The 20970-nt window shown below is 42.7% G+C and overlaps 2 protein-coding genes across 2 annotated transcripts in view; both read left to right on the forward strand.

Moving 5' to 3' along the window:
- The window catches only part of LOC126295338 (chloride intracellular channel protein 5-like), a 49213-nt gene extending 37045 nt beyond the window's left edge, over positions 1–12168 (forward strand). The window contains exon 3 of the mRNA XM_049987806.1: positions 132–12168. Within this exon, the coding sequence (XP_049843763.1) occupies positions 132–370 (239 nt within the window). The 3' untranslated portion in view covers positions 371–12168. The remainder of the gene's footprint in view (positions 1–131) is intronic.
- Positions 1–20970, forward strand: part of LOC126295339 (transcription initiation factor TFIID subunit 10-like) — a 121986-nt gene that overhangs the window by 37959 nt on the left and 63057 nt on the right. The gene's annotated exons all lie outside the window — the stretch shown is intronic.

Genomic DNA, 20970 nt, shown 5'->3' on the forward strand with positions numbered 1-20970 from the left:
GAGTGTTTAACGTAAAAGAGGACTGTGTTAAAAATAAGTTATTTTCTTTCGGAAAAGAATAAAAAGGGTGCTTATCGAACTGCCCGTGTGAGACGCGTGACTGACAGCTCGCGGTGTTCTCACTGTTTCAGGTTACGAAATCCCGGCTGAGCTGACCGGACTGTGGCGCTGGCTGCACGCGGCGTACTCGCTCCCAGCTTTTGTCGCGTCGTGCCCGTGTGACGCGGAAATCACACTGCACTGGCTGGACGCGCTGGGCGAGTCCACGGCGAGCCCGGAGCGTCGCCGCCAGATGCGGGCCCTGTACGAGGGCGGCCCGCGCTTTTCGCTCACTGTTCCCGTCCGCGCCACACCTGTTGTCATAGAGTAGAGGGCGACAGTTCTCCGGTGTCGTCTGCTGTTACTGTGACGGTTATTAAAGAATTCACTGTGTGTGCCTGAGAGAAAATAGACGTGGGTAAAAAAAAGAAAGATTAGGTACAAAGTTCATCTGTCACAGAAGGCTTATCAATTTTTAAAACCTAAGCTGATAAATATTTAATTGGGCACTACATTAATTTCTGTATAAACAATCACTGAACGCATTAAGGGAGTGGCTGTGGTGGTCTAATTTCTGCCCATAGAAGCCCCAGGTTCAGTCCGACATAGGGAGGAGAAATTTTCCTCGTTCCACTCCACTACGGCCTCAGGTCTACTTAACCGTCCGTGGGTAGATCTGAGTTGTGTATACCTTTAGAGTCCCAAAAATCTGTCAGACCGTCTTTGACTAAGTTTTTTATGATTTCATCACGAGTTTGAATTTTAAATGTTGTGACTAAGATTGTGATAATATTTTCATTCTTTTTGCTTACAAACATTGTCAGCACATATTTCATTTAAAGAATACACCCATCATTGCTGTATTTATTGAAATCACGATTTTTGCCCGCATTTGGCTGAAAAAAGCCTTGTAACACTTTCAGGTGGATGGGAAAATGTACACTGAACGCATTAAGGGAGTGGCTGTGGTGGTCTAATTTCTGCCCATAGAAGCCCCAGGTTCAGTCCGACATAGGGAGGAGAAATTTTCCTCGTTCCACTCCACTACGGCCTCAGGTCTACTTAACCGACTATCAGACGAGTGCTCGATGGTCTTTCCTGGGGATGAAAGGATGTGGGCTGCCACCCTCCGTCGTAGTGCCACGGAGATAGGCTTTACTCTACCTACAGTCGGGCTAATAGCCTCATTCTCAGCTTACGCCGTAGTCTTTTTTTAGCACATCGAGAGAACAAAAAAATATACTTTGCACACTTGACAGTGGGCCAAAGCCAAAATAATTCAGTAATAGTAAATAGACGTACTCTTAGCCATAAATTTAATTGAGGTGCATGATGAAAATGCCTTCCCCCTTTTTGTTTTCTTCTGTGGGACTCAAAATGCAAAAACTAATGAGAAGCCAGTATTTAAAACTCGTACTGTGTGGAAGCAGGTTTGGCACTGTTAGTAGATAATCTGTGCCTACTCAGGCATTTCTTGTTTAATACAAATTGGGCAATACCCCTGATCATTGCACATTCAGTGATGACTGCCACATTTTTACCAACTGGTTACCATCGTGCAGTGTGAGATCGGTGGAAGCACAGTGTCTTAAGAAACTACTTAATTGTATGTAACTGTACAACAGTTGGCAACCACACCTAGCCTGGTATTCAGCTCTTACATTGCCCAGGTTTATACATTATGGTGTCAGATGCGGTGCTGCTTTGGTGACGTGTCAAACACTCGTAGCCTGTTGACACTAGAAGTCCTTTCGCTCACGATTTTGCCTGCTGTTGGATACTGTAAGCAGCAGGGCAAGCTGGGGGTATGCTTTCACTGAACGTTGGTGTTCCTAATCAGAATATTAGTACATACTGGGGGAGTAATACTCAGACTCATTTATCGAAGACTCGTGGACTTACCACTCAGTTTCCCTTAATTCTTAGAGGTCTAGCCACACGGAACCATTTCAGGTCCAGAAAGCCTGCCATTTATGCCATTATTTAAAGTGTTACTGGCACATCTTTGGTCGAGATATCGTAAAGGACAGTATACAAGCTCTGAGCTGTACTGTCTATTTTTATTTTTAGTTCTGTGCTTATTTACAATAATTATGATAGAAAGTATAATAATCCTTAAGAAAAATTGTTAGTTGAGTTCCTGAGAAATTTTGAACGTATTTGGCTTTTGTATAGAAAATTGTAGTAGCATTTTGACACTGTACAGTGCAATGAGTGTCAATGCAGTGTACTAAGAGCAAGCTCTAATTATGGTGTTCTACACGTCTTTCATGGACAGTACGAGCCGTCTGCTCGACATACGAAAGATGACACTCGCAGGGGATCTCGTGAAGCTGAACCTTGCAAAACATTGAGGTGTCATTGACAAAACCCAAAAGTGCTGCTGTCATCACTGGAGGATGAAAAACGACGTTCACTTTGTTCTCAATAAGGTCCCGACCTCCTGTTTTTGATGAGAAACTTCCCACGTGTGACAGGAAACCCACAGTTTTACATTCTTCTCCATCTTTTCCCTCATCCCACCTCAGGCTCTATTTGTAGTGCCTTACGTATCTATTGTGTAGACTACTTGTTTGCTTCAAAAACTTCCTATAAGTGTAGAACCTTGTCCTGCCAATCTGTCCCTAATCTGGGAAGGGTGGTGCCAGACATTTGCACGTAAAACATAAGTCTGTACGAGTCATGTTTTGATAAGCTGCGTGCCCCTATTGTACCATTACCTTTTAGGTGAACTAAAACATCCTAAAATGGAAGGCATTCCTCCTTTTTGATTTACATTTTAAACTTAATTTTTTGTGGATGGAATTTAGACAGTTTTAAAATTCATGTAATTTATCTTCACCACAGGGCCACATGACAACTGTGCTATTGACATACTCTTCCGGAAAAAGAAATTAGTACGCCCTTTCAGATATCTCCAATTCACTTGAGATTTATTGTTGCAGCAGTTCACCTGAGATGATTAGATTTACAGATCAATAGCACGAGTGGTTCTGAGGTCCCAGGTATCGAACCACGCTGAAACACCCACGTCAGTATGTGGTGTAGCTTCCACGGACAACAACACAGGCGCTGACTCTGGTGCCCAGTAGGTAGTACAGATGGTGAGTACTGTCCTGGGACATGTTACGCCTCGCCTACTCAATGTGTTCACGTAGTTGTCAGTTGACGAGTCACACGAGTCAGTTCTCATCCCACTCGTGCTCGATTGGAGACAGGTCTGGAGATTTTGTTGCCCAGGGAAGTTGCTGCTTGTCTTGCAGAGCACATTGAGTTTCACAGGCAGTGTGTGGGCGGACATTATCCTGTTGGAACAACACATCACCTTCCTGTTTCAAGAACAGCAAAAGAATGAAAAGAATGGGTCTAATAATATTCTGCATGTACCAAGTGCTGCGTAGCCTCCAGACTTACTTTACTGTTTTGTGTCCGGAAACTACAATTTTTTTGCCCAGTATTTGGCAATGTCCAATGCTTCTTCTTTAGCCAGCCGTAATTCGTCGAGGGTGCATCTGTGGGAGCAGGCAGGGCATTGTAGGAGGTGTTCCATGTCCTGTCGAGTGCCACAGTCCCATTTGTTGTCATTTTCGTCCAACAAACCCCATTTGATCAGATTAGATTTCACAGGATCCGCGACAGTTCTGATGCGGTTAAGCATTCTCCATGTTTTCCAATCACCAGAAATGCCGCTTCGTGGGTCCTCTCTTAGTGGATAGTAGATGCGAGGCTCATCTAAGGCGCAACTTAGGAAACGGCATCTGGATTTGAGCCTTCTGGGGCCAAACTCTACGCCAAATATTGAGTGACGGGCATCAAAGGTTTTTTTTAGCATTTCGGTATGTTCGTGGCCTTTCCTACATGAGTCAGGGTTTGTGAAACCTGCGGCCCTGTGAAGATTTTCTATGGGGGTTGATTTCGTGAAGCCTGTCACTATCCTGCATGTTTCATTCAAGCTAATATCTACCTTTTTGCATTGGCGGATCTGCACCATACCGGGCAGGCATATTCGGCAGTTGAGAAGCACAAAGCTTGGACTGAAGTTCTGACGACAGTAGGTTTGGCACCCCATTTGCTATTGGACAGCTTTCTTATCAGGGAATTTCGTGCTTCTACTTTTTTACGTGTTTTTTCGCAATGATATTTATATCTCAGTGTTCTGCCCAGCACGGTGCCAAGGTAGGTGGGAGTATCTGTGTGTTCTAGTAATGTCCCATTCCAGGTAACATTGAGCCTGTACTTTGCCTGCCTCGAGTTGAGATGGAATGCACTCACTTGAGTAGCCTCCTGAAATGAGGTGAACGAGAGTTGTAGCTCAGCGCACCCCACGCCGTAAAGTGTATATAGGGGCCAGTGTGCCTCAAATGCAAACACTCTACGAGATAGTGCTTACGAGGTCTAAGCTGCATGTAGAATCTGCTTTCGTAGCTGAAAACCACAGCACACCATTCCACCTTCCAAGTTATCCTCTGACGGCACTAGTCGAGTCGCGCACTTTGATGCTGTCACGTGAGTAGGAGACGGGTTAGAGGTGTGCGTGCCCGCAGTCCCAGTGGTAATAACTGATTCGCAACACTTCGTGTTGAACACTTGCACTCACGAGCACCCTGGGTTGTACGTATATGCCCTGCTACCCCCTGGAGTTTGCTTTCGTCGCCTCCTTCGGCACCTCGATTTTTCACTCCCTGCAACCTTTAGAGGGGGCGCGAGCCGAACGCCACCTCGGCTCCGGGCTCAGGTTTGCGTTCACCTCGACCTCAGCTCGCTCCCGAAGGAGGTTACCCCAGCTTCGGTGTACTGCTCGCGGTTTGTCGAACTTTGTTCGAAGTTCGTTAATCCGATCTTCATTTATACAGATAGCTCTAAGACCGATGACGGTGTTGGGTGTTCTTTTATTGTCGGGACACACAGTTTCAAATACTGGCTCTGTGGCCATTGTTCGGTCTTCACAGCTGAGCTATTTGTCCTCTATCGGGCTGTTCTGTACATCCGCCTCCAGCGACATTCTGCTTGTGTCGTCTGCTCCGATTCCCTGTGCGCCATCCGGAGCCTCTGTGATCCATATGCGGTTCACCCTTTCGTGCACTGGATCCGACGATCTCTTCGGCAGCTAGCAGACGACGGTTCTCCAGTTACCTTTATGTGGTTTCCCGGACGTATCGGTATATCCCCGGGAACGGAGCTGCAGATGCCGCGACCGAGGCTGCTGCCCTCCGGCCTCGGACAGCTTCTTGTTGTGTGCCTTCGCCTGAGTTTAGCGGGATCATTTGTCAGCGCATTTTATCGCTGTGGCATGCCGACTGGTCTATACTTCCTGAAAACGAGCTTTGGGCCTCGAAACCTCTTCCCATGGCTTGGACCTCTTCGCGCCCTTCTCGACGGGAGAAGGTCGTTTTGGCCCGGTTAAGGATCGGACACTGCCAGTTCGGCCACACCTGCGGCTGTACCGGCGCCGTTCTGCCCGTGTGGGCAATTGATGACAGTATGCCACATTTTAACATCCTGTTCAAATTTTAATATACTGCGCGCTGATCTCGGCCTGCCGTGTTCTCTGGATGAAATTTTAGCAGATGACCCAGGAGCGGCAGCTCACATTTTTCGTTTCATCCACTTGACAAACCTGTCTAAGGACATTTGATTATACTGTTTTCTTTTGCTCCCTTGCCTGTGAATGTGCTTTTTATAGTGTTGTCCTTTTTAGTTGCTGTTTTAACATTGTGCCTCGCAGTGCACCTACAATTTAGTCTAGATGCTAATGACCACTTTAGTTGTGCGCCCAAAAAAAAAACTTAAACAAAAAAAAGAACAAGCATCCTTATCTGTGCTATGGTAGTTGTACAATATGCCACTGCTGCCTTTACAATACAGTGATTCTTGTGGACATCTGTGGTGTGTGGATGTCCAGAATCACATCTACGGGCATGAGACTGTTCATTTCACCACTGATACCAGCATTGTAGCACAACTGATGCAGCACGTCCAACTTGTGTGGCAATTCTCCAAAAGGATCGGCCCCCACTCGGATGGTCACAATTTGATCCCTTTCTAACACTCTCAGGTGGATGTAGGAAGCATGAGTGCATCTTCTTGACACAGTTAACTTCTTGCTTCACATGTTTGCACCACACTGAGCCTTCTCCTATTAAATGGTAGAAACAGATGGTGCTCTGGAAGGTATGCCACTATAGTGTCTGTTGGCGGATGGCGGCATCAGTCAAGAAGATGTTTAAAAATCAAATTTTTGGGCCAAATAGTTTTTGTTAAATCGAATGTAAGTGTGTCAAAGCAGCCGGAACACCATGTGTCTGCACAGGTGAGCAGTGCAGTGATGACAAAATCACGCAGAGTGCGGGATGTGCGGAGCACGTCTCTGTAGCAGCGAAAGGGTTAATGAAGAGATAAAGCACTAGAAATTTCAAAAAATTACATTGAAACGATTAAAATTCATGAAGTAAGACACCTCAATATTGTTTTTAAATAAAGAAAATACTAAGCACCTCACAAGGTTTGAACTCATAACTTTTCGCTTAGCAGCCCAACACCTTAACCATTATGCTAACGCAGCTCGTCAGTTAACAAAAGTCCTTGAAGACTCTAAAACGCAAAATACTGACAAACACTGTTGATATAACTATGAATTACTCACGCTTTGTCGAAGTATAATAGGAAATAAACAATTACTGCTGTTCTTTATTGCGAAAAAGCGGTTCGTGAGATTGATACAAACACCTTTCCTTGCTATCGCCTGAATTAGGAGGCTTATTTCTTGTTTGGTTTAATTAATTAATAGAATATGAAGCAATTGGTATAAAGAATGGTTTTTCTGAACTTTCTATAAAAGAATGTCTGCTATCAAGACATTGCTTTTGTTCAATTACTTTATTTGTGACTGAACGTTTCTAAAACTGAAGACGCTCATCCGTGTTCTGCACTGCAGTCGAGTTCTGGCAACACTGTTCTCTGTTCAGTGACTTACTGTGTTTTGTGACGTCAGATGCGCAGAACGAACCTAATCTCGGCCACCATCATAAATGATGCACACTATAGTATCGTGCTACAAATCTAGAAACGTACAGTTCAATCACAAGTTGATTCTAGGAATTTTTCACTGACGTGTATCGGTCTTTCACCATAGGTACTGCTTTGTGTGTGTTATATAAATATTTGTATGATGCCCTATCTTCTGCTTATTTATGTTGGACATTGTACTCTCAGCCAAAGCTGTTGCCTGTGTTTCATCTTAGTCATTTACACAGACTGACTTACTGATCGCAGTCCGGTTTATGTGAAAAGAAACACTTATTTAAATCCCCGCCTAATGTTGATTTGCATGAACAAATTATGGAGACTGTGATGTGTTCTGCCTCCCCTCCCCCCTTGCTTCCTCCCCCCCTCTTCCCTTTCTCCATCTTTGCAGCAAGGGGACCTGATTACTTTTGAGATAATTTTGTTCCTCTCGTCTGACTGTGCCGAGCTGTTCTGTTGGTGCACCTGTTTGTGGATGTGTTTCTTGAGACCTTGATATTTTGTAGATCCGATTTAATTCTGGACACAATGGTGCCCCTCGGGGAACGGTGCAGCGCCAGCCAATTGACTGAGGAATTTGGCAATTGTCCTAAACTTCCTTCCAAAATACTCTGAAGGGCATGTGCATTCACCTGCGTGCTGGGAGCAAGTAACTTTTTCTTCTAGGCTGCGACAATAGATACTCTCTCTCTCTCTCTCTCTCTCTCTCTCTCTGTGTGTGTGTGTGTGTGTGTGTGTGTGTGTGTGTGTGTGTGTCAAGTATTCCACTCAAGATTTCAGCAATAGTGTCACGTCTGGTTTCATAGCTGTATTCGTAACTAACGTTAGCAGTGACCACAAAGCAAAAAATACCATTTGATATCGATAGATACAGATGTAGCCTAAAGAACCAACAATAGCCCACTTATCACATTAATGGCGAGATGTCTGTCTCTGTTACTTTCTTAATGAATTGTGAATTCACACGTGACATTTCTGTTATCGTGGCCCTTGCCCCTTTGACATTAATATCTTGTGGCACAACTGTAGCACTAATTTTTATCTGCATCTGTGGCCACATGTGTACTCTGTAAGCCACCGTATAGTGTGTGACGGAGGGTACCTTTTACCAGAACTAGTCATTTACTTCCTGTCCCACCCAAAAACTGATGGAAAAATGATTGTCCATGTGCCTCCATAGGAGCCCTGGTTTGTCTCCTCTTGTCCTTTGCTGTCCTCACATGTAATGTATCTTGGCGGCAGTAGAATTGTTATGCAGTCAGTTGCAAATGTTAGTGTATATATATAAAATAGAGGGGAAACATTCCACGTGGCAAAAATATATCTAAAAACAAAGATGATGTGACTTACCAATCAAAAGCCCTGGCAGGTCAATAGACACACAAACAAACACAAACATACACACAAAATTCGAGCTTTCGCAACCGGTGGTTGCTTCGTCAGAAAAGAGGGAAGGAGAGGGAAAGACGAAAGGATGTGGGTTTTAAGGGAGAGGGTAAGGAGTCATTCCAATCCCGGGAGAGGAAAGACTTACCTTAGGGAGAAAAAAGGATAGGTATACACTCGCGCGCGCACACACACACACACACATATCCATCTGCACATACACATACACAGACACAAGCAGACATTTTCTACCTTGTGTCTGTGTATGTGCGGATGGATATCCGAATTTTGTGTGTCTATCGACCTGCCAGCACTTTTGTTTGGTAAGTCATATATATAATAGAAAGAAACTTCCACATGGGAAAAATATGTTAAAAACAAAGATTCCAAGACTTACCAAGCGGGAAAGTGCCGGCAGACAGGCACATGAACAAAACACACAAACACACACACAGAATTACTAGCTTTCGTTCGCAACCGATGGTTGCTTCTTCAGGAAGGAGAGGGAAAGACGAAAGGATGTGGGTTTTAAGGGAGAGGGTAAGGAGTCATTCCAATCCCGGGAGCGGAAAGACTTCCCTTAGGGGAAAAAAAGACAGGTGTACACTCGCACACGCACACACACACACACACACACACACACACACACACACACACACACACACATCCATCCGCACATACACAGACACAAGCCTTGGCTTACCCTCTCCCTTAAAACCCACATCCTTTCGTCTTTCCCTCTCCTTCCTGAAGAAGCAACCATCCCTTATTACCTGTTTTATAGATTCTTATTTTTGTTTTGTCCTGCTGTACATTAGCTTTAAGGAAGAAAAGTATATCTCATCTGCTCCCTTGTGTTATGTTTAAAATTTACAGCTGCAACCAGACACTTGACATTATGAGTTAGAAATTTTCTTCAGACAGGTCTCCATCCTTTCTTCCCCTTTCCCTTTATACAGTGCTAGCACATTTTCCATTTACTGGTGTGGGATCACTGACCCAGATTGTCTTGCCCGGTATGTCAGTGTTGCATTGGACCTGGGACATGGTCATTTCTGCCACACTTTTCTGCTCTGAGACAATATCTTTAGCAAAACCCATCCATTTGCCTGACTTTTTTTAGAGAAACTACACAAAAATACTGTGGTGTAGCATTTTTTTTTTTTTTTCCAGATTTGAGTTGCTGTTAGATACGTGTAACAGTAGTTTTACCATTGCTTCTCATGTTGCTCATTTGAATTCCCATTGCCAATACTGTATTTACTGCTCTAAATTTATTTTTTTAAAAGTTATTTCCTGTACACCACTTTTCAAGAATAAATATTTGACCCCAGTTGTAGTTTAACATGTAGTGTTTCCTCTGTGCTTCAGATACATTGAGAGCTTGTACTTATCTAATGTGTTGTAGCTTCAGGCTTCAACACCATTCTCATTCTGAAAAGTCCCTCTAGCTTCCTTTAGAAAGTTCTCAGGAAGTCTAAGCATCTCCAATGTATGCAGACTTTGTGAGGTATGCGTAAGGTAAACTGTGGCACATGTCCGGAATTTGACACAGGTATTTTATTGTACACAAATGAAACTGCATTTGGCTCTCATTTAAAACCTTGCACACTAAAAGTAAGATGTACAGATGGACATCTTTATATCTTTCACGATGTTCCTGAAAGGTACCATTTTAATACACATGAAGAGCTTGAAATTTTTACGAATTTAAAAGCAATACCCACACCAGTTTCTGAAAAGAAAAAGCAATTTTTATAACAAAGCCTTTTTCCAAGTATTTTCTGATCTCTTATGCTGTAGCTTCTGCCAGTGTTCTGCATTTTCCTCTGTCGGAATTTCTTATTCTGCCGGCTCACACTCGTTTAATTGTAATTAAATTAAACAACTGTTCATTCTGGCTGTTTAGTGTAACTACAGTTGCGATTGCCAGCTACCAGTTTACTACTTGTGGATAACATCTGCAAATGGCCGTCATCTATCCTTCTTCTATAATAGTGTACACCTGGTGTATCTAGACTAGTAGTCATGTAATGTTTTACTAGTTTTCACCTTTAGAATGCTTCCTCTCCCAATGTTTTTTTATATTGTGAATATTTTTTACCTTAGATTTATGGTTTGATTTATGAACTTTATACCATTACATAATCAGCTGTAGGCTAGAGTTTCAACAATCAGAGTGCAGGCACATTAACATAATGGATACTTCTCTGGGCCTTTCACTGAGTGATATGGTGCAGTGATGACCAAATCGACTCACGTTCAGGAGAAGGCAGTTCAAACCACTGTATAGCTGTCCAGATTTAGGTTTCCCATGATTTTCCTAAACGGATCCAGGCAAATGCCAGATGGTTCCTTCAAAAAGGCACAGCTGATTTTTGTTCCCCATGTTTGAAACAAGTTGACCTTGTACTCCATCCCTAATGAGCTCTATGTCGACGGGACATGTAAAAGTTAATTTGATTTGAAATTTGGTTACACACACACTTTCACTTCTGTTTTGAACAGATCAGCTACTGAAGCCCTTGCTAATAAGTTGAAACCAGTAATGGCGCCTTTTTTGTGACCTGATGTTGAAATATACAATGTAAATAATGAGTATCAGTGTCAACAACTTTGTGATAATACACTGCAAAATTGTGACAGAGAAAATGTGACAGTCATCTATTTACAAGTAGAAAGGCATTGCAACAATTTTTATTCTGAGTTTAGGAATAAATCTTGTCAGTGAATATATTGTAAAACATGTGAGAATTGTGCTGCATATTGAATCTCCTCAATTACATCTTCATTTTATAATATATGAACCTTAATTGCACAAAAATGCTGTACAAAGTGTTTTCGTTGAAGATAACACGTTAACGATAGCGTACAAATTTATGAAGAGATCTGACAAAGATTTTTTTTTCTATCATTTATCAGATTTTAAACCTAGGCAACTTGTATTGTAGAATATATTTAACTCAATTTTGACTTCCACGTAAAGAAAATTTTTTACCTGTTTTATTCAAGTCAATTTACAACTTTGAACCAAATTTTTTTTCTTGCCACATTGTACATTATATATGTAATATTACACAATTTCTAATCCAAAGATATATCACTTTGATAGTGGGCTACAACTAAAATTGAATAATGTAACAATAGCTCTCATTGTTTTCTTCCATTGTAACCAAAGATAATATTACTATGTGTATTATTTCCGTTTAATTGTGCATAATAGCCAGCCTGTTTAAAAAGCCAAAGATCAGTTGCATTTTAAGGAATCGTAAAAAGAAGTGAATCTGTAGCTGCGTCTTTGGTATTATATTCAGACAAACTGAAGTACACTTTCGCTTCTTAACACATAATCTGTAATTTTAAGAACTGTATTATCAACAAGAGTGATTCTGTAGTAACCAAAGATTTGTACAATCGCTTGATAATTTGCCGAATTATATTCTTAAGCAATTATTTAAATCTATTTTGTGTAATGGAGTCAAAGAAAAAGTATGAACTGTAACAGAGGATCATTATATATTTTCTGTATTTTTTTTAGATATACAGATGTTTATTTTTATTGAAATATTTACTGTACAGGCATGATGTACACTATTTTTATAATTAACAATGTTCTCTTTGTTTGGAGATGCTTATCTACACACACTGCGTTTGTTTCTCTGACAATGACCAAGTTATGTGGTCCATACACTGTAACAAATAAAGCAGCTTTAAACAATACATAGAATTTTATTTATTTATTTCCTCTTCTGCCCACACACCCCCCCCCCCCCCACCCCCCCTCCCCCGCCCCGCCCCCCCCACACTTCTTATTACGATCCCCCAGTGTTTCGAAAAGAATTGTGGCTAGCTACTTACATAGGCCAACCTATTAATAACTTGGTTTGTGTTTCTGCAGAGTCATTTCCTCAATTTCTGTTAACAGAACATCTCTATCAACCTTATGTCGCTGGTGAGATGGAAAAGTTGGTAGTGTATATCACACTAATTTACTGATTTATTTATCCTGGCAATATTATGGCTATCGGAATTGTTCTTAAATGTAATGAGGTATTCTGTACACTATCTGATCAGAAGTATCCAGACATCTTTATGTAATGTAGCATTGACCACTAGATGTCTCAGGAGGTGGAAAAGGAGGCGTGGAGTTTGTGTTGTCAGTAACAGCACAATATGTCAGTCAGTGGCTTCAGACATGGAGTAATCATTGAATGTTACAAGGTAATAAATCCATTAGACACATTTCAAGCCTTCTAAAGCTCCCCATTCAGCTGTTGATGATGTGATTGTGAAATGGGAATGTGAAAGAACGAACACAGCTAAACAGACACATAAACTGACGGACAGGCTTACTGCCCTTGCTTTTAGTTTTAGCGAAGGTTGTTTGGACTTTCCTATATGCTGAGTCAGTCCTTCTGACAATCATTTCTTTTTCTTCACATTTTTATGCAGCTATGTCACCTTAGCTCCCCTGCACTTCCTATTTATTGCATTCCTAAGTGACTTGTATTTTTGTATTCCTGAATTTCCTGGATCATTTTTATGCTTCCTTCGTTCATTAATGAACTGAAGTATTTCTTCGGCTACTTGTGTTTTGTTCGCAGTTACCTTCTTTGTACCAGTGATTTTCCTTCCAACTTCTGTGACTGCCCTTTTTAGAGATGCCCATTACTCTTCAATTGAACTGCATACTGAGTTGCTCCTTATTGCAGAACCTTTAGCCTTAGGGAACTTTAAGCGTACCTATTCATTCTTTAGTGCTTTTGTATCCCACTTCTTTCTGCATTGATTCTTGCTAACGAGTCTGTCAAACTTCAGCCTAATCTTCATCTAATCTGAGCCTATATCTGCTTCTGGGTATGCCTTACAATCCAATATCTGATTTCTGCCTGACCTTGATGTAATCTAACTGAAATCTTCCCATATCTGTTGGCTGAAATTAATTGCAGAACTCAATTAATCTTTCACCTCTCTCATTCCTACCCATGTTCTCCTGTAACACTTTCTTCTATCCCTTCTTCTATAATCGCATTACAATCCTTCATGACTAATAGATTTTCATTTCTCTTTATGTACAGAATTCCCCATTCAATATCCTCATGTAGTTTATCTCTTCACTTTCGGCTTGTGATGTCGGCTTATATACCTGAACTATCATTGTCGGTGTTGGTTTGCTGTCGATTCTGATGAGAACCCCCTGATCAGTGACCTATTCACAGTAACTCATTCTCTGCTCTGTGTACCTCTTAATAGCGAATCCTACTCCCGTTACCATTTTCTAACACTGTTGATTTTACCTTGTACTCGTCTGACCAGAAATTCTTGTCTTCTTGCCATTTCACTTCATTGACCCACTCTGTATCTAGATGTTGCCTTATCATTTCCCTTTCATTTTTTCTAGATTCCCTACCACATTCATACTTCTGACATTCCGCACCCTGACTCGTAGAACGTTTTATCATTCGTCGGTCATTCAATCTTTTTCTCACGGTCACCTCTCCCATGGCAGTCCCCTCCCGGAGATCTTTCAAGTGGACTAGTCTGCAGTCTTTTGCCAATGGAGAGAGCGTGACACCAATGGAGAGAGCGTGACACTTTCCAATTACAGGCCACATGTGCTGTGGATACACATTACGTGTCTTTAATGCAGTGGTTTTCATTGCCTTCTGCATTGTCAAGCCATTGATCAGTGCTGATTCTTTCACCTTTAGGGGCAGTTTCCCACCCCGAGGGAAAGAGAGTGCCCCGAACGTCTTTCCGTTCCTCCTCCCTCTTTGACATGGCTGTTGGGAGAATGAGGGACAGCTTCTCGTGCAGGAAGTCTTCGTCCGCCAGTACCAATGATTTTTCTTCAAAATTTAAGCGGTGGCGTGGATCGAACCCGGGACCGAGGACTTTTGATTCCTAATCAAAGACGCTACCCGTAAACAGTGGGTGCAATAGTGTCGTTGTTCATTGCACTTAAGAAAACGCGAAATGTAGAAGAACAAGAACTCATTTTACAGCATTGTGGACTGCAAAAAGTAGAGGAGCAGATTGAGCACAACGATTGTTTGTATCAGCCTGACACTGCCGCCTGTTATGAAGTGGCATCATTTTGGGTACTCTGTCCAGCCTTTTTGCCAGATATGTGGTGTCTAAGGAGCCCGCTTACTAGGTTTGCTAGACAAACATTCAGACAAATCGAATTAATTGAGCTTTATTACGAAAAAGTAAATGACAACGTAGCTTCGACAATTACACAGATGTGTCGCAAGCAAAAGGCGACATACAAAATAAGTAATCTTCTTCAGTATAAACAATCGCAAGTCTGTGCTCCGTAGACAGTACAAGTGAAGTGAGTAGAGTTGATGCTGCTATTATAGTGCCTAATCTCGAAAACTGCTATTCGACTGGGTCGTCACCGGTAGGTCGCGGCGCTTGTGTCCTCTTTCTGTAGGGGCCACTACTGTCACGCCATTCTGGAGGGAGGTCCAGTCAGCGTGCAATTGGCTGACTTCTCACAGCCATGTATTCTCTCTCGTTTCTGACCGCCATGCTGCTGCTTGACAGAGCTGTAACAGTGGCAATAGTTTGTGGACAAAGAAATGGACTGACCTGTCCAGAGTCCTAACCTGAACCAAATGAAACATCTTTAGGATGGGGCTCTTAATGAAGCACAGGCTGTGATTCTTCCAGGCAACTACCCCCCCCCCCCCCCCCGCCCCACACCCGCACTTACCCCCCCCCCCCCCCCCACACACACACCCCTATATCACCGCACGGGCATTATAGCAATGGAAATGCAAGTTTCTGTGAGACACCAATTGCAGTCGTGAGGGATCCAGTGGAGCATGTCTGGTTAGCCACGTGCCATGTTACGTGGCTTTATCCTTAATTACAGACTTACTATTTTATCAGTTGTTTTGTTTTCACCACGTAACGCCTGCTGTTTACGTCCTCCTTCGTTGCTGAGCGATGTATCATTTTTCGATCTGACGCCAAAAATCATCCTTTCCTATATCTTTACTACTTTTTATCTATATAAATGATGAACTATTGGTTTTGCCGTTTAACAACTTTTTAATAACTGTGGAAGTATTACAGGCATCGGGTCCCACCTAATATGTCACCCGCTTATACGTTTTACACGAACCTTTCGAGACTCGATCGATCTGTTTACAAAGAGAAAGCAGAATATCTCCTCCTCTGACGTCGCTCGACGCCCTCGCGGCCCGGGCTCTTCCGCGACTCGCAGTAGTTTGCAGCATTCGTTTTATTCCTCGTCCACTTGCCGCTACGTCGAACTTTCGTGGTGATCGCCGGGCGACGTCTTCCACGTTATCTGCAACATAAATAAACTTTCTTCCCACAGTATTTTTGAAAACCCAAAAACAAACTTAAAGAACATAATAATAATAACTGTCCTTACAATTATTCGTGTAACTCTTGATCGATTTACGGAGGGGTGGGACAGGCCTAAGCCTTGTGACACCACACACGCCTCTAGGAGCTCGGTAGCACAGGTGTCCTCTGCTGCCGCAATATGGGACGGCAGGCGGCAACCACTCGGCCCACTCACACTCGGAACTACTTCTGGACACGATGCTATGCAGACGCCGCCCAGTCACTGCTCCAACTCCAGTGGTGTTGCTATTGTATGACCTGGGCTCTGTTTTACATCATTTGTAACGAATCTTCGTACATTCAGAAAAATACGAGTTAAGTTAATCTTCCTCGTGTCATGTTAACTTGTTTGCTGATAGTTTCTGCTCCCGTCCAGCTTTCCTACTTCCTGCAGTGACAGTCGCTACACTTCTCTGTAGCCCAGCTCTCCTTACCGCTGTGTACAAAGTCGTATGTGACACGTACCGTGCATTGAAAGTCTTCCCTTCGCAGTCAAAGCTGTCACAAAAAGGAAGGATGGGCACAAGCCATGTAAATACCCGTTGACAGGCGTGCATGTACCTGTGGTCAGCTGGTGTGTTTTATACACGCATCAAAAAAAGTTTCGCACCACCTCAGTCCGGAAACTGTACAGAAAATTGTTATAGAGATCAACATAAACATTTCCACCCCTTTTATTGCTCACGAAAACCGCATTTTGATGTTGTACCACCATACAGCGAGACCTTCAGAGGTGGTGGTCCAGACTGCTGTGCACACTGGTACATCTACATCTACATTTATACTCTGCAAGCCACTCAACAGTGTGTGGTGGTGGGCATTTTACGTGCCACTGTCATTACCTCCATTTTGTGTTACAGGCGCGTACGATTCGCGAGAAGAACGACTGTCTGAAAGCCTCCGTGCCCACTCGAATCTCTCTCGGGAGGTATAAGTAGGGGGAAGCAATATATTCGATACCTCATCCAGAAACACATCCTCTCGAAACCTGGCGAGCAAGCTACACCGCGATGCAGAGCGCCTCTCTTGCAGAGCCTGCCACTTGAGTTTGCTTAACATCTCCGTAACGCTATCACGCTTACCAAATAACCCTGTGATGAAACGCACCGCTCTTCTTTGGATCTTCTCAGTCTCCTCCGTCAACCCGATCTGGTACGGATCCCACACTGATGAGCAATACTCAAGGATAGGTCGAACGAGTGTTTTGTAAGCCATCTCCCCTGTTGATGGACTACATTTTCTAAGGACTCTCCCAATGAGTCTCAACCTGGTACCCGCCTTACCAACAATTAATTTTATATGATCATTCCAATTCAAATAATTCCGTATGCATACTCCCAGATAGTTTGCAAAAGTAACTGCTACCAGTGTTTGTTCCGCTATCATATAATCGTACGATAAAGGATCTTTCTTTCTATGTATTCGTAATACATTCATTTGTCTATGTTAAGGGCCAGTTGCCACTTCCTGCACAATGTGCCCACCTCTAATATCCAGTAGCACTTCCCCTTGCATTGATGCATGCCTGTATTCATCATGGCATACTATCCACATGTTTGTTGAGGCACTATTGATCCAAATTTTCCCACTTCTCAACGGTGATTCGGCGTAGATCTCTCAGACTGGTTGGTGGGTCACGTCATCTGTAAACACCCCTTTTCAATCTATCCCAGGCATATTTGATAGGGTTCATGTCTGGAGAACATGCTGGCCACTCTAGTCGAGCGAATTAGTTTTCCTGTAGGAAGTCATTCACAAGATGTACACAGTGGGGGCACGAATTGTCATCCACGAACATGAATGCCTTACCGATATGCTGCCGATATAGTTGCACTGTCGGTCGGAGGATGGCATTCCTGCATCGTACAGCTGTTGCGGTGCTTTCCGTGACCACCAGCACCATACATCAGCCCCACATAATGCCCCCCCAAAACAGCAGGGAACCTCCACAGTGTGTCTAAGGCATTCAGCCTGACCTGGTTGCCTCCAAACACGAAGATTGTCTGTTTGAAGGCATATGTGACACTCATCGGTGAAGAAAACGTGATGCCAATCCTGAGTCGTCCATTCAGCATGTTGGGTCCATTTGTACTGTGCTGTACGGTGTCGTGGTTGCAAAGATGGACCTCGGCATGGACATTGGGAGTGAAGTTGCAAATCATGCAGCCTATTGTGCACAGTTTTAGTCGCAACACAATGTCCTGTGTCTGCTCAAAATGTATTATTCAACATACTCGCATTGCTGTCAGGGTTCCTCCGAACCATAATCCGTAAATAGCAGTCGTCCACTGCAGTAGTAGCTCTTGGACAGCCTGAGTGACAGTTTCATCGACAGTTTCTATCTCTGTATCTTCTCCGTGTCTGAACAGCATTGCTTTGGTTCAGTCCGAGACGCCTGGACACTTTCCTCGTTGCGAGCCCTTCCTGGCACAAAGTAACAATGTGGATGCGATCTAATTGTGGTTCTGAGTGTCTAGGCATGGTTGAACTGTGGACTGCACAAGCCACCTCCTTCCAGGTGGAATGACTGGAGCTGATCGGCTGTGGGACCCCCTGCGTCTAATAGGCGCTGTTCATGTATGGTTGTTCACATTTTTGTGCCGGTTGAGTGACATCTCTGAACAAAGGGACTGTGTGTGTGATACAATATCCACAGTCAATGTCTGTCTTCAGGAATTCTGGGAACCGTGGTGATGCAAAACTTTTTTTTATTGTGTATTACATTCATGTAACAACACAGATGTTATAAAAAGATATACATTTTATGTGAGATAGAACAGTTAGCAGTAATTAGAACATAAGAAGTGGACACCATTAGTAGCTTTAGTAGAAAAAAAGTAGAAATTATATTAGTTCACAAAAGGTAGCATGACAGAGACAGATTATAGTTGTGTGGATGTAACCGAAAATTACCAGCAGCAGTTGGAGCTTGTGAAAGGAGGGAGGGAAAGAGAAAGGGGTGTGTGGTAAAATGCAAGTAACGAAAAGGGGGAAGAAAGGAGATCAATTCAGAGAAGAACAGAAACGAAAAGAATCATAACTGGTAAAAGGTGAAACTGTTTGGTTTATTGAGTGACAGGAAAAAGTGCACTGTACGTGTTATTTTTTAAGGGATGCAGCAGATCATTGAATTGTGCACAGTGTGTGGGGTGGACCTGTGTAGTAACGATAACCCTGTGCTCCTTACTGAGAAAAAATACATTTCTTTCAGGAATGTTGAGTCCACATTTGTACTCCTTAATAGACCGGTATTTTTTAAAATACATAATACCAGGGGACTTCAAAAAGTTAGTTACACATTATCATGGCAGGCCATGCAACTTTTATTGAATGTTGGACTACATTTAAAGTGACATAGATACATGACACTTTATTTCGGTCCAAGTCTCTGTAAATAACAGTCAAACATTCTGCCAATCATTCAGTTCATTAGCGATAGAAATCCATTCCCCAATAATGGAGCCACCTGAGGACATAATAAATGTACTTTTTGTCAGAAAATCTCATTGGCAGAAATGTTCTCTCAGCTTTCCATAAGGGCGGAAATCACACAGTGCAGGATTTGGACTGTATAGTTGATCAGCATCATCTGTCTCTGGGCTCAGTCAACCTGTTGATTGTTAACACCATTTCAATGTGGCTGGAAGTGACATTGCCTGTAGTGGACGTACCACCAGTATTTCACAGCGAATCTGTGTGCAATTTAGACAATTCGCCCACAAGAATTATACTGCTCCTGTACTTCAACGTTTCCACTTGCAGTCCCATTTCACCCCCACATTGTAGTGACCTGCTGCAGCGGAACCGTGTCTACAGGAAGCCCACAAGGTGCATTCTCTTCTGACAATGCACCCTCTTCCAGTGTAGTGGTTTTAGTGTCGTAAGCCGTGTGTAGCTTACTTTCGTATGTCTTTGTGTAGTAGCGTTCTATCCAGTTTTATTTTGGTAGACTTCACAAACAGCAACAGTAGTCTAATCAATAGTAGTTTATTGTTTATGCCCAGTTACAGAATAAAATAATTCCATCTTCTGGTATAATATGTCATTTGAGGAACAGAAGTTCCTTGTTCCATTTTATAAATTAGTGAAAATAAGAAGTTGTTGTGGTCTTCAGTCCTGAGACTGGTTTGATGCAGCTTTCCATGCTACTCTATCCTGTGCAAGCTTCTTCATCTCTCAATACCTACTGCAACCTACATATTTTTGAATCTGCTTATTCTATTCATCTCTTAGCCTCCTCTACGGTTTTTACCCTCCACGCTGCCCTCCAGTACTAAAATGGTGATCCCTTGATGCCTCAGAACATGTCCTACCAACCGATCCCTTCTTCTAGTCAAGTTGTGCCACAAACTTCTCTTCTCCCCAATCCTATTCAATACTTCCTCATTAGTTATGTGATCTACCCATCTAATCTTCAGCATTCTTCTGTAGCACCACATTTTGAAAGCTTCTATTCTCTTCTTGTCAAAACTATTTATTGTACATGTTTCACTTCCATACATGGCTACACTCCACACACATGCTTTCAGAAAAGACTTCCTGACACTTAAATCTATACTCGATGTCAACAAATTTATCTTCCTCACAAACGCTTTCCTTGCCATTGCCAGTCTACATTTTATATCCTCTCTACTTCGACCATCATCAGTTATTTTGCTCCACAAATAGCAAAACTCCTTCACTTCTTTAAGTGTCTCATTTCCTAATCTAATTCCTCACCTGATTTAATTCAATTATACTCCATTTTCCTTGTTTTGCTATTCTTGACGTTCATCTTATATCCTCGTTTCAATTGCTCCTCCATTTCCTTAGCTCTCTCTGACAGAATTACAATGTCATCGGGAAATCTCAACATTTTTATTTCTTCTCTATGGATTGAAATTCCTACTCCAAATTTTTCTTTTGTTTCCTTTACTGCTTGCTCCATATACACATTGAATAACATCGGGGACAGGCTACAACCCTGTCTCACTCCCTTCCCAACCACTGGTGCCCTTTCCTGTCCCTCGACTCTTATAACTGCCATCTGGTTTCTGTACAATTTGTAAGTAGCCTTCCACTCCCTGTATTTTATCCCCGCCACCTTCAGAATTTGAAAGAGAGTATTCCAGTCAACACTGTAAAATGCTTTCTCTT

The sequence above is a fragment of the Schistocerca gregaria genome, chromosome 11, assembly GCF_023897955.1.
Source record: "Schistocerca gregaria isolate iqSchGreg1 chromosome 11, iqSchGreg1.2, whole genome shotgun sequence".
Classification (NCBI taxonomy): domain Eukaryota; kingdom Metazoa; phylum Arthropoda; class Insecta; order Orthoptera; family Acrididae; genus Schistocerca; species Schistocerca gregaria.